The 12502-nt window shown below is 38.5% G+C and overlaps 1 protein-coding gene across 4 annotated transcripts in view; it reads left to right on the top strand.

Moving 5' to 3' along the window:
* Positions 1-12502, top strand: part of kiaa0586 (KIAA0586 ortholog) — a 427045-nt gene that overhangs the window by 184435 nt on the left and 230108 nt on the right. For all 4 annotated transcript variants that reach the window (XM_069916886.1, XM_069916884.1, XM_069916883.1 and 1 more), the window contains one exon: positions 7916-8142. In XM_069916886.1, the coding sequence (XP_069772987.1) occupies positions 7916-8142 (227 nt within the window). The remainder of the gene's footprint in view (positions 1-7915; positions 8143-12502) is intronic.

The raw sequence follows: 12502 nt of genomic DNA, 5'->3' as shown, positions 1-12502 counted from the left end.
CATGTTGTGTGTCAGGACAGTCTTGAATATATTTGTCATTGATTAGTTGCCCAGTGCAGTCTGTGGTTGCATATTACATGGCAGTGCTTAACAACTGTTTTTTCAGAAAAATACAATCCCACTTGCTCAGAAACTGTTATGAGTGTGGTATCTTTTTAAAGGAGCTATTTTTAAACTGATGTATTAGATATCTTTCACTTCAAATAAAAAAAAACTGTCAATTTTTTTCTTAACTGGAGAAATTATTGACAGAACCTCAAGGGAGAAATATTAATAGTTATGACTTTTTAGGGTGTTGAGAGACAATTATGTTGAAAATTTCAATTTTTTTAACACTCTGATGTATTAAAAATTTGTTTTATACTCACCAATAGAATCTGCAACAGACTCAAGAGATCATGAGATCATCATTCTTCTCCTCGAAACCTATTCAATTCCACCTTCTCCATATTAAAATTTCCACTTTTTTTCACAGAGAAAATGTAATTTAAAAGTAAAAATTAGACTTGTAGCACAGTTATAGGTCCTTTTGGCCCATGAGGCTGGGCCACCTAATTACACCCATTTAACCTACAACCCACCTGCACACCCAGAATGTTTTTTTTTTGAACAGTTGGAGGAAACTGGAGCCCCCAGAGTAAACCCATGCAGACACGGGGAGAATGTAAAAACTCCTTATAGACAGTGTGGGATTTGAACCTTTTGCTGGCACTGTAACAGCATTGGGCTTACTGTTAGGCTAACCCTGCCGCCCCAAGATAAAAATCATATCACAAAATCACCTGGCACATTTCTTCCCCTCCAACTTGGACCGCATCTATTACCTGGCCACATTTCAAACTGATATTTGTATATCGCTTCCTTAAATAAAACTGGAACTTTGCCCCCACTGACCAATTAAACCAGGTTTTCCTTTTCCACATCAAGCTTGTTCTAGTCATGTTGGCTTTCTCTAAAAGGTGTCCAAGTTATTCCTTACAACCCCAAACCTCTTTTGCCTCTTCATGCTTCTTTAATCTTAGAGTGTTATCAATAATTTGTTGGCTTCATATTAATCACATATTCTGGTTGCATCAATTCAAGTGCCCAGGAGGGCAAAAGACTGCAGAATCTTGTCATCTACAGGATCTGATCTCCCATCCATGTGAAATGCTGCCTCAAGAAGGCAGCCAACATCATAAAAGACCTGGATTACTCTGGTCACAACCTCTTGTTGCTACTTTTGGACAGAAGGTACAGAAACTTGACCAGCATCTTCAGCTTCAAGACAGTTTCTTTCCAATGAATATAAGGCTCTCCAATCTCCCCTTGAAACACAAATCATATGACACAAAATCCACTAATCCCTTTTACAATAGACAACCTATTTTTTAGAGAACGGGAGAGAAAAGGAATCAAGAGAATAGAAAATTGTTTTTTTGGGAAATAATTTATTAACATTTGAACAATTGAAGGATAAATACGGAATAACTCACGGTATAATGTTTGCATACCATCAATTGAAAGCTTATTTAAAGGACAAACTGGGAAGTAGATTGAGACTACCAGAAGGAAGCAGTTTTGAATATATAATTACAGATACAATGATAATTAAAAGATTTATAACAAGCATGTACATTAAACTGCAATGTAAAGAAAATGATGAAATAAGGATAAACCTAAGCAAGGTTGGGAAAAAGACTTAAAGATAAACATTATGAAACATGGGAAGAGCTATGTACAGGAACTATGAAGAACACAATAAACACAAGACTACGTATGATACAATATAATTGGTTACACAAGCTATATATCACTCCATAGAAATTAAAAGAATGGGACCCAACAAAGTCAGATAGATGCTTTCTCTGTAAACAAGAAATTGGAACAACAATACACACAATTTGGGAAATTGTACCATGCAAAATTACCCAAAAAAACAGTAATTTTTCATTTAAATAATATAAGAGGAAAAGAACTAGGTCTCAAATTGGATAATCTAAAAGACAAATGTACATTGTTCAAACAAATTTGGGAACCCATATGTGAAATATGACAGAAAATGTCGCTTCGGACCTCCATCTCCTAAAATGATAAGAAGATATACATGATTAGATTTTAATGTGCAAAAGTAGACGACATGACTTTCTTTGGTTTTTTTTGTGTGAGGATGTTGTTTTCTTGTATTTTGTATGTTTAATATTGGTTTTAGTGGGGGTGGGAAGGGGGGAGGGAGGGTGGGGGGGAGAAAAGAGGGAAAATGTTACTATATATATTTAATGAAAACATTTGTATATTTTGTTGATACGGTTCATAGTGCGATAAATGAAAAGTTACAAAAAAACGAAACATCATCAACTACACTGGCACAACAAAAAGTTTGTGTTATTGTCAAGCCATTTTTTTCTTGTACAATGGTAACTGTGAATATTATCTATTGATCTTTTGTACATTGTCTTTATTAATGTAACATATTATTCTAGTTTTTATCATAAAGTCCTGTTTAGTTGTAGCAAATAAGAATTTTGGTGCACATGTATGTTGTCCAATGTACATGGCAAAAACCTCAGTATCATTATTATCATTCTCTCCCCTATACTACTTCCTTTTTTGGTTTGTTACCATTTGTTTTTTTTCTCTAAATTTCCACACCTCAGAATGGTGCTCTCTTTTGCGTTTTAGTGTAAAGGAAGTGAAGTTAAAAAGACTTTTCCTTCAGAGCATCACAGCTCACAATGTGGAGTAGCTAGGTATTTTTTTCTAGCATGCCATAAAAAGGAATCTAAGAAAAGGCAGGAGGTGCTTTTTTTTTGTAGGGAAATATGAATAGGACCCTCAAGGTCAAAAGGAAATGCTGATCATTGTCATTAGACCATAATAAGACCATCATGGCTAATGTATTTTTCTTTTCAACCCTATTCTCCTGTAATCTCCCCACAATCTTTGACATACTTGCTATTCAGAAACCTATCAACTTATTCCACAGATTCATCACCCCTGATTGAAGGAATTTCTTCTCATCTCTGTTCTCAAAAGATGTCCCTTTAATGTGAGGCTGTGCCCTCTGGTCCTGGACTGTTTCACTACTGGAAATAACTTCTGCACATTTACCCTTTCAATATTCGGAAGGTTTCGATGAGATCCTCCTTCATCTTTCTAAATTCCAGCGAACACAGGCCCAAAGCCATCAGATGGTCTTCATATGTCATGTACTTATGAAATACTTATTTACTCTTGCATGAGTGAAGCTGTATGGACTGCCATTCTTTTCAATCAAACCCCTCCCCTGTGGTTTCTCCCTGAACTGTCTCTCCTCACTCCACCTCTCCCACCTTAATTTATTCACTATGTTATTACCTCTTGGCTCTTCCCTAGCCATCTCCCTTCCATTTCATGCTTTCCCACTTTGGTCTTGAAGGAGGATCCTGACCTGAAACATTTGACTGTCCATTTCCCATGGATGCTGCCTTTCATGCCAAGGAGTACCTCCAATTTCTCTTGATTTGCTTCTGATTCTAGCATCTGCAATTTATTTTGTCCCTCATTCAACCTGAATGGTTGTATAATCTTCTTAGAATGTGAATAATAAATTCTTCTGCATTAAAATCTATTTTTTTTAAACCCTCATTCCAGTTTCAGATGACAATAAAGGAGAAAACTACCAGTGTGTCCCATTAAGATTAGTTGCTGTATTCTCCAATTATAGCTTTTTGCCAAGATAGTTTGTTTCCCATGGGTGCTGCATATCTGTTGGGTTGACTTTTATTACTCTCAGAGCTCCTTTATACTTCTACTGCCAGTCTCAAACTAGTTTGTGTATTCTGAAGACTGGGCCAAGTGATGACAAGTGTAGAAAATTAAAGCAAGACCCCAAATGACCTATATTGGAGCATTTGGCATCTTCTTTTATCCATGCTAGGGCTTTTAGTGATACTGGCTTGCATTTGTAGAATTCTCTCAGATACTGTTCCAAGCCTGGTGACTTATTCCCTTTCATGTTTCCCATTACGCCTTCCATCTCTGCAAGTTTAATAGTGTATTCCACTTTATCCAGTGGGGATTGCTGTACATTTGGAATCAAGAACTGAAGAAACCAGCCAGTCTGGTACACCTGCCCAGAATTTAGGCTAATACTGCAGCTTATCAAAATCCTTCCCTATTTTGACTTGGACCTGATTGCAGCCCTACCTATTCACAAACAATATATCTATAGCTGTCTGATAAATTTATGAAGCCCACAGCCATATCTTTTCACAGGCTGAATCATCTGGGGTTTCTGCCCATAATTTCTCTTGCCCTGTTTTAAATGGTGCTTCTGTTAACCAAATTGAACATGATAGTGGTCCTTGTAGAACCTTGGATCATACAGCGCAACTGATATGCCAATCATCAATTACCTATCAATACCAATCCCATTTACTGGTACTTGGTCTACAGCATTCTTTGTCTTGACGATTCAAGGTAATTTTCAAATCCAAGTGTCTCTTCCTCCATCTTCTCCTCAGATAGTCTACTCCAAATTCCAACCACCCTCTGGTGGAAAATATTTCTCCTCAGGTCCCCTCTAAACCTCTTACTCTCAACCTAAGCTCTGCTGTAGCAAAACCGTTTTCTGCCATCGACCTTGCCATATCCTTCTTAATATTGTATATCTCCATGGGGTTCCCTCTCACCTTCTCTGTTCCAAAGTAAATAAACCTTAGCCTATAGTCTATCTAGACTCTCTTAAAAAGCGAAAACCTCCATCCCAGGAAGCATCTTGATGAACATCCTCTTTAGTTCAGTCATATCCTTCCTATTGTGTGATGAACTGGCATAGTTTTACAAGTTCAAGTTTACTGTTGCATGTTCCAATGTACAGTGTGAAAGTCCATTTTGATAGCAGCATAACTATTTAACCCATATTTAAAACAGCAGGTAAAAACATAGTACAGAGTGCCGTGAAAAAGGGGAATCAGTTGGACCTTATATTAGGTATGTTCAGGAGTCTGACAAAGGCAGGAAAGAAACTGCCTTTGATTGTGGTGTTGCATGTTCTCCCACTTGTGAATCTTCTTCCTCATAGGAGGAGGGTGAAGAAAGTGCATCCTGACAGGATGTGTTCAATGGTACACCTGTTGAATTTGCTGAGGGACATGCTGAATTTCTTCAAGCTTCTGAGGGATGGAGGCATTGATGTGCTTTCTTGGCTCTTATGTTAACTTAGTTGGACAAGGACAGATTGTTGAATTAATTTTCTCCAAGTAATATCAAGCAGTTGACCATCTCCACCACAGCACCGTGGATGCAGACTGGGGAGTGAGCTCCACCATTCTTCTGGAAGACTGTGACATTGAGAGAGAGTTTATTGTCCTGGGATCAAGCCATTATTCCCTCAAATCTCTTTTATGTTTTGATTTGCTGTTTGAGAATCCAACCTATGGTGGTGGTGGTGGTGTCATTTTCAAATTTATGGATAGTCATTGTGCACAGGGGGCTCTAACCTTTTTGACCAGTTTCTCATGTGAAACTTTGTCCAAGGCCTTACTGAAGACCAAGGTTGACTACACCTCTCTTTCCTGTTCAAAAGATTTTGTTGACTTTGAAGAATTAAACCAAATTGGTGACAGGACAAAGTCATGCTGACTACCTTAAATTGATCTCTACCATTCCAAGGGTAGATTAATCTAGCCCCTCAAAATATACCTACAATTGATGTTACATTCAGATCTATATTTACCTAGCATATTCCTGCTGCCCTTCATGAAGAAAGGAGCCATATTTGCTCTCCTCAAATGGCATTCATCCCCCTTGCCTCCTAAAGCATCCTCGGATATGTTTAGTAAAAGATCAATGCTGGAGAAACTCAGCAGGTCAAACAGTGTACTTTATAAGCAAAGGTAAAGAGACAAGCAAAGTTTTGAGCTTCTACCCTTCAACAAGGTATGAACAAAATGTGGGCAGGTGCCTGAACAAAGTGGTGAGGGGAGGGGCAGGGGAGGAGCACAGACCCACAGGAAGGAGGTACAAGGATGAGGGAGGGCATACCAACAAACAAGGGGAGGGGGATGACTCTGAATAGAGAGGGAAATGGGTAGGGAACTGAAGGAAAGAAGAGAGGGATGGGGAAGAGAGGGAGAAGGGGGAGTTGGCTTACTCCTCCAAAAGGGATGAGGAAGTTGCCTGAAACAAGGACAATTGTTCTAATTTCATGTCGAGTTAATTTTTTATTGAACCTCTGAGGTCAGTTCGGCTCAAAAGAATTTTGGATAAATGAGAATTTTAGAGAATCTGATTTTGGATAATCGGAGTTGTACTGTACTTAAATGTGCTATGGCCTCTGTTGAGAATGGCTGATCTCGGATATCCTCCTTCATTGATACAGTAATGAAATCCTTAATTACAAATGTTCTTTCTCTGTCAAATTAATTTCTTGTAAAAGTCCAATATCAACTTTCATCTTTTTCATATAAGCAAGTATTCTTTTTCTTTTAATTTACTATTAAGCCTAATAACATTAAAAGTAAGAAAATTTGGTGTTTTATTCCCATCCATTAATTTAAATCTTAATCTCTTTCAGTCCCACTCTCTCAGGTCTCCACCATCTAGCACAAGCAACTCCTGTGAATGTCTCTGCCCCAAAGAAAAGAAAAAAGTTAATTATAACCACATCATTTTGAACAATCTGCACATCCAGTTCCACTCTCTGAACTTTTTCTTTAACTTTATTAACTTCTGCAGCATATCACTTTTAACATCCTTCATATCACTTCTAATATTCTGTATATTTTCTCTTAAAATCTGAAATTGACCCATCATTAATGAGGAAAGATTCTTTATACTCATCATCTTCATCTGATTCTTTTTGGTCTCCCTTTTCTTCTGTATCTCTACCTGTCAAAAAAACAGGTGTTTCTGATAGCACTATTCCAAGTTGTAGTTTCTCAGTTCTGCCTATGTCTATGTCAGCTCTCTGCAGAGCAATCAGTCTCACTCCCAAGCTCTTTCCCAGTTTTTCAAGAGAATATTTTTGATTCAGGCCTTCTTCAGTTCCACTTGGTCCTAGACTCCATCTAAACCCCAACATTTTCCTACATACTATCAAATATCCTCTCAATTTTTGCTCCAAGTAAAACAGTCCCAACTTCTTCCAGTCTAACCTTGTAGCTGAATTCTATTATCCTTGGAACCATTCATGTTAATAATTTCTGCTCCCACTCTAGGATCATTGTATTCTTTCAAAAATAAGGTGATATCTGAGTGTAAAGCCCTGCAGAAGGTGGTGGGCACAGCCTAGGACATCACAGGAAAAACCTTCCCGACCACTGAAAACATCTACAGGGAACGCTGCTGTCGGAAAGCAACAGCAATCATCAAGGATCCACATCACCCAGCAAATGCTCTGTTCTCATTGCTACCATGAGAAAGGAGGTCTAGGTGCCACAAGACACGCACCACCAGGTTCAGGGACAACTGCTACCCCTCCACCATCAGACTCCTCAACAACAAACTCAATTAAGGACTCTGAACTTTTTCACTTTATTGATTTTTGTTCTTTCTGTATTGCACAGTCAGTTTACTTACATTTATTTATTTGTTTACATGTGTACGTTGAGTACAGTTTTTTGCAATTCTAATAAGCGGTAATTCTGCCTTGTCCACATAAAAAGAAATCTCAGGGTTTTATGTGATGTCATGTATGTACTCTGACAATAAATGTGAATTGGACATTGTTATCCAAATGTGCCTTGATAAATGGTTCATAACGATTTAACACCACTTATTTTTCTTTTTAAATTTTCCCTCTGCAAATCAAGTATAAATTAAGCAATTTTTGAATATTTATGAGATAGGAATACATTTACCATTTTATTCTTGAATGTGCATGTTCCACCTTTTATTGCTAATTCCATCTTTTAGACTTCTAAAACAAAATCTTTAATATTTTCAATTTTAGCTCAAGCATCCTACCACCAATACAAAAGAGACAGAGTCCAGTTATTCACAGAAACCTTCACTGATTGATTCAGTAAAAGCACCAAAATCAATGTTTGAAGATGCTGAAAGGATTTTGCGTGAGGTGCAAATGAATAAGAAATTCATTGAAGAAAATCTTGAAGCAATTGTTCGAGCGAAGGACTGCGCTTCTTTATATTCAATAATTGACTCCCTGACTGCAAACAGGTATGGAGCTGCCAATGTGAATTCTTGGAGTAATGTATTGTTTTATTGGGAAAGGTATTTTATGTGCATGAACTCGGATGCTGAAAAGTGTTGACTGCTGGTACAAATATACCTCTTTGTTGTGTACATTGTTCCACATTTTTGTACAGAGGCTTTGTTGGATGTGCTTCTGCTTGAAAAACTACTCAGAATCTCAAGTGTAGAAATAGCAAGAAGTGCCAGCAAATATGCAGAAAGTACAAGAATCTCTCTGCAACACGAGTGCTTAGAGCTTCATACAGCTTTCAGAAACAATGATAATACATGACATGTGGCTGAAGCCATCAGATGCAATGCAACTATGTTTGATGTGGCTAGACCACAAAATAGCCCATCTGGAATCTCCCAAAGTTGCACACAAACATAGTCCCTGTGTGAGTGGCTATACCCAGCCACCTGGTATATTTCACAACTCACCATGGTACAGTAGAACCCCTGTTATCTGGAATTCATTCAACTGGCAACCTCAAGCAACCAGCCAAAAAAAATCACAGAAAATAAATAGGTTAAAAATATGGAAGTTTAAAATTGGCGCACCTTTTGCCATTGGTTCGCCAATCGTGCAACACACAATTACAAGTGAAAAATTCACTTCTCCAACATTTACCAATCCTCATAGGTGCCGAATACCAGGGATTACTGTACATTGATCTCTTATACCCAGATATCATCTGCATGTCGGGCTTGGTGTTTTGACGCTTCTCTCAAATAGTTAATTGAAATTGAATTAATATTGTCTTTTGCTTCAACTGTCTCAAGATAGCCTCATTATTTTTCCCGGACTTCTAGTCAGAGGTCACAGATTGCTTGATGATCAAGTTGCATTTCTCTATCCAAATATTGAACAAATATATATGTATACATGCATGTATTAAATAACTAATCATTGTCTTATATATTATCATGATCAGTTCGCTCACCACTTAAGTTGAATGGCAACCTGCTGTGGTAACATAGCTGCTGCTTCAGTAGACAGCAATCTTTGTTTAGACCACTGTATCTTGTGATTTCAAAGCTTTTTACTGTTAGTAGGTAGTGATACATTTGAAAGTAATTTGATGGTTGGTTCTTGCTATTTCAATTTTCTACATTGATGACATACTCTAGTTGTGTGTTTTCCCTAACATACTAATATGTATTTTCCTGCAATTTATTAGGCTCCTCCCTTCCATGTAAAATTTTAAATTAATTAAAGTAGTCTAAATATTTGTAAAGTGAGGCAAAGTTCTGATTGGAAGGGTTTGGCTCTCCAATATATTAATAAAATTTGTGGATCAATAAAATCTGTTGTATGAAAAATCTTTAATTTTTAAAAATTCTAAGTGTTGAGAGTTAAGATTAGGCCCTACATTCCAAGACATTTGAAATGTTCTCCTTTATCAAGCAATGCAGCATTCCCTTTAACGTAGTATTTTGAGCCACATTGCATTTCCTCCATCTCTTGGAGATCCATCCTAAATCTGCCTTCCTCTAAATACAATGGGGATAGAATTTCTCTGGTCTTCACCTTCCACCTCACCAACTTCTGCATCCATAGAACCATAGATCACTACAGCACAGAAACAGGTCCTTCCGCCCATCCATTATTCTGCCTTGTCTCAACGATGCATCTTGACCATAGCCGACCCAAACCCCTCCCATCCATGTACATATCCAAATTTATCTCATATGTTGAAATGGAACCCATATCCACCACTTCAGCTGGTAGCTGGTTCTAGACTCTCATCACCATCTGCAAAAAGAACTTACTTTGAATCTTTCCCTTGAAAATTTCACCTTTTACTCTGAACCTATGTCCTCTAGTTTTATCTCACCTAACCTCAGTGGAAAAAGCCTGTTTGCATTTTCCCTAGCTATGCCCCATATAATTTTGTATATCTCCCCTCATTCTTCAACGTTCCAAGACCTGGCATCATCCTTGTAAATTTTCTCTACACTCTTTCAATCTTACTGATATCTCTCCAGTAGGTAGATGACTAAAGCAATGCTGCAAATTTGGCTTCACTGGTGTCTTATGCAATTTCAGCATAACATCCCAACTCCTGTACTAAATACCAAAAGCTCTCTTTAAATCCCTATCCACCTCTGACACTACTTTTAAGGAATTATGTATTTGTATTCCCAGATTCCTTCATTCTGCCACAATCCACAGTGCCCTACCATTTACTGTGCAAGTCTTATCCTGGCTTGCCCTCCCAAAGTACATCACCTCACATATGTCTGCATTAAATCCCATCTGCCATTTTTCAGCCCATTTTTCCAACCAGTTCATATCCTACCGCAGGCTTTGAAAGCCTTCCTCACTGTGCACTATCCTCCCAATCCTAGTATCATCTGAATATTTGCTGATCTGATTTACCATGTTATGATCCAGATTGAACCCATACCAATCCCTGAAGCACACCACTAGTCACAAATCTCCAGTCTAAAAAGCAATCATCAACTATCACTCTCCTGCAGGCTAGTGACCAATCCAATTTATTACCTCATCCTGAACACTGAGAGACTGAACCTTATTGACCAACCTCCCATACAGGACCTTATCAAAGGCCTTGCTAAAGTCCACGCATTTCTTTCATCATCATTCCTAGTAACCTCCTCGAAAAACTCAACAAGATTGGTTAGACATGACCTACCATGCATAAAGCCATGTTGACTATCCCTAATCAGTCCCTGTCTATCCAGGTCTCTTAGAATACCCTCCAATAATTTACCCACTACTGACTTCAAGTTTACCAGCCTATAAGTTCCTGGTTATTCTTCGAGTCTTTCTTAAACAATGGAACAACATTAGCTATCTTCAAATCCTCCAGCACCTCATCTGTGGGTAAGGATATTTTAAACAACTTTGCTAGGGCCTCTGCAGTTTCTGCAAGAGCTTCCCTCAAAGTCTAAAGGAATATCTTGTCAAGTCCTCAGCACATCATTATCCATCATTTCCATTAGCTTCAACTTGACCCACCACAAGACATATCTACCCATCCCTTTCCACTTTCCACAGAGATTGTTCTCTTTGTGATTCCCTTGACATTTTATCCCTCCTCATCCATCTCTCCATGATCCCAGTACTCTCCCCTGCAACTGCAGGAAGTGTAGCACTTGCTATTACACCTCCTCCCTCACCACCATCCAGGGTCCTAAACAGCCCTTCCAGACGCAGCCAAAATTATAGACACATCCTCTAACCACATCTATTGTATTCGGTACACCCAATGTAGTGTAACCTCCTCTACATTGGTGAGACCAGACACAGACTTGGGGATATATTTGAAGAGCATCTACACCCTGTCTGCAATAGGCATCAAAGCTCCTGATTGCATGCCATTTCAGCTCCCATTCCCATTCCCATACCAAATAAAGTATCCTGGATCTTCTCCATTGCCATGGTAGACCGCAATAGCATGAAAATAGAATTTTCTAATTTCAGATCACAAGTCCTCACTGTTCTTTGGTAATCCTTCTCCTCTTCCCCATCCACTCCTTCTTCATTTGTACCCATTCCCACCCACCCGCTCCCAGCTCCTCCTCATTCTTCTCCCCCTCCCATTGGTTCATTACCCCTCCACTCCCATCTCACCCTGGATTTTTCTGTTCTCTTCCCCACCATCTGCTTTGTTTTCATCTGGTCTCTTTTTAATACTGCCATTATTAACTTCTCTTCTTACTAGATTCCAGCACTGGCAGCTTTTGTCTTTTATTTTCCTCATTCTATCCTGTGTGACTCATCTTCCTCCTGACCTCTTCGTTTCTCTTGGCTCTCTTCCCCTTTGTCTGGCATCGACTCTTGTCTGCCATTTTTCACCTCCACTTGGTTTACCGATTCCTCATGGAGTCCATGTCCCACCCCTCCCATGCTGTCCCCTTTTCTCTATTTTCAAGAAAGGGCATCATATCAAAACCCCAACCATTCTTTTTCATGCACTGATGCTGTTTGTCGAGCTCCAGCAGGGAATGTAGTTAGCTTCAGATACCATCTGCAGTCTCCAGTTTGACAGTAATGATGTGATGATGCTTACAGAATTAAAATATTGCATGCTAATTGATAACCAGGTGGATATTTCTACCATTATTGTTTTGTATGTTGGAACATAATAAATTTCCTTGGAAAAAGGAAAAAATTTTTGCAGGTGTGAATGAAATTCATAAAAATCTCTGGATTCTTTGTTAAGTGGATATTTAAGCACATTTTGTGCAGCTGAAGTCAAACCTGAAATATAATGGTCCTCCTATTATCCAATTTCATTTCGTCTCACTATATGCCATTGCTAGCATGTTTTCATCTTCTCAAGGCCTGCGCTATGGAAGTCCATTGACTGCTTTC

Source organism: Narcine bancroftii, chromosome 2, assembly GCF_036971445.1.
Source record: "Narcine bancroftii isolate sNarBan1 chromosome 2, sNarBan1.hap1, whole genome shotgun sequence".
NCBI classification, from domain to species: domain Eukaryota; kingdom Metazoa; phylum Chordata; class Chondrichthyes; order Torpediniformes; family Narcinidae; genus Narcine; species Narcine bancroftii.
Note: the sequence above shows the minus strand (reverse complement) of the source record. Positions and strands in the feature narration are given on the sequence as shown.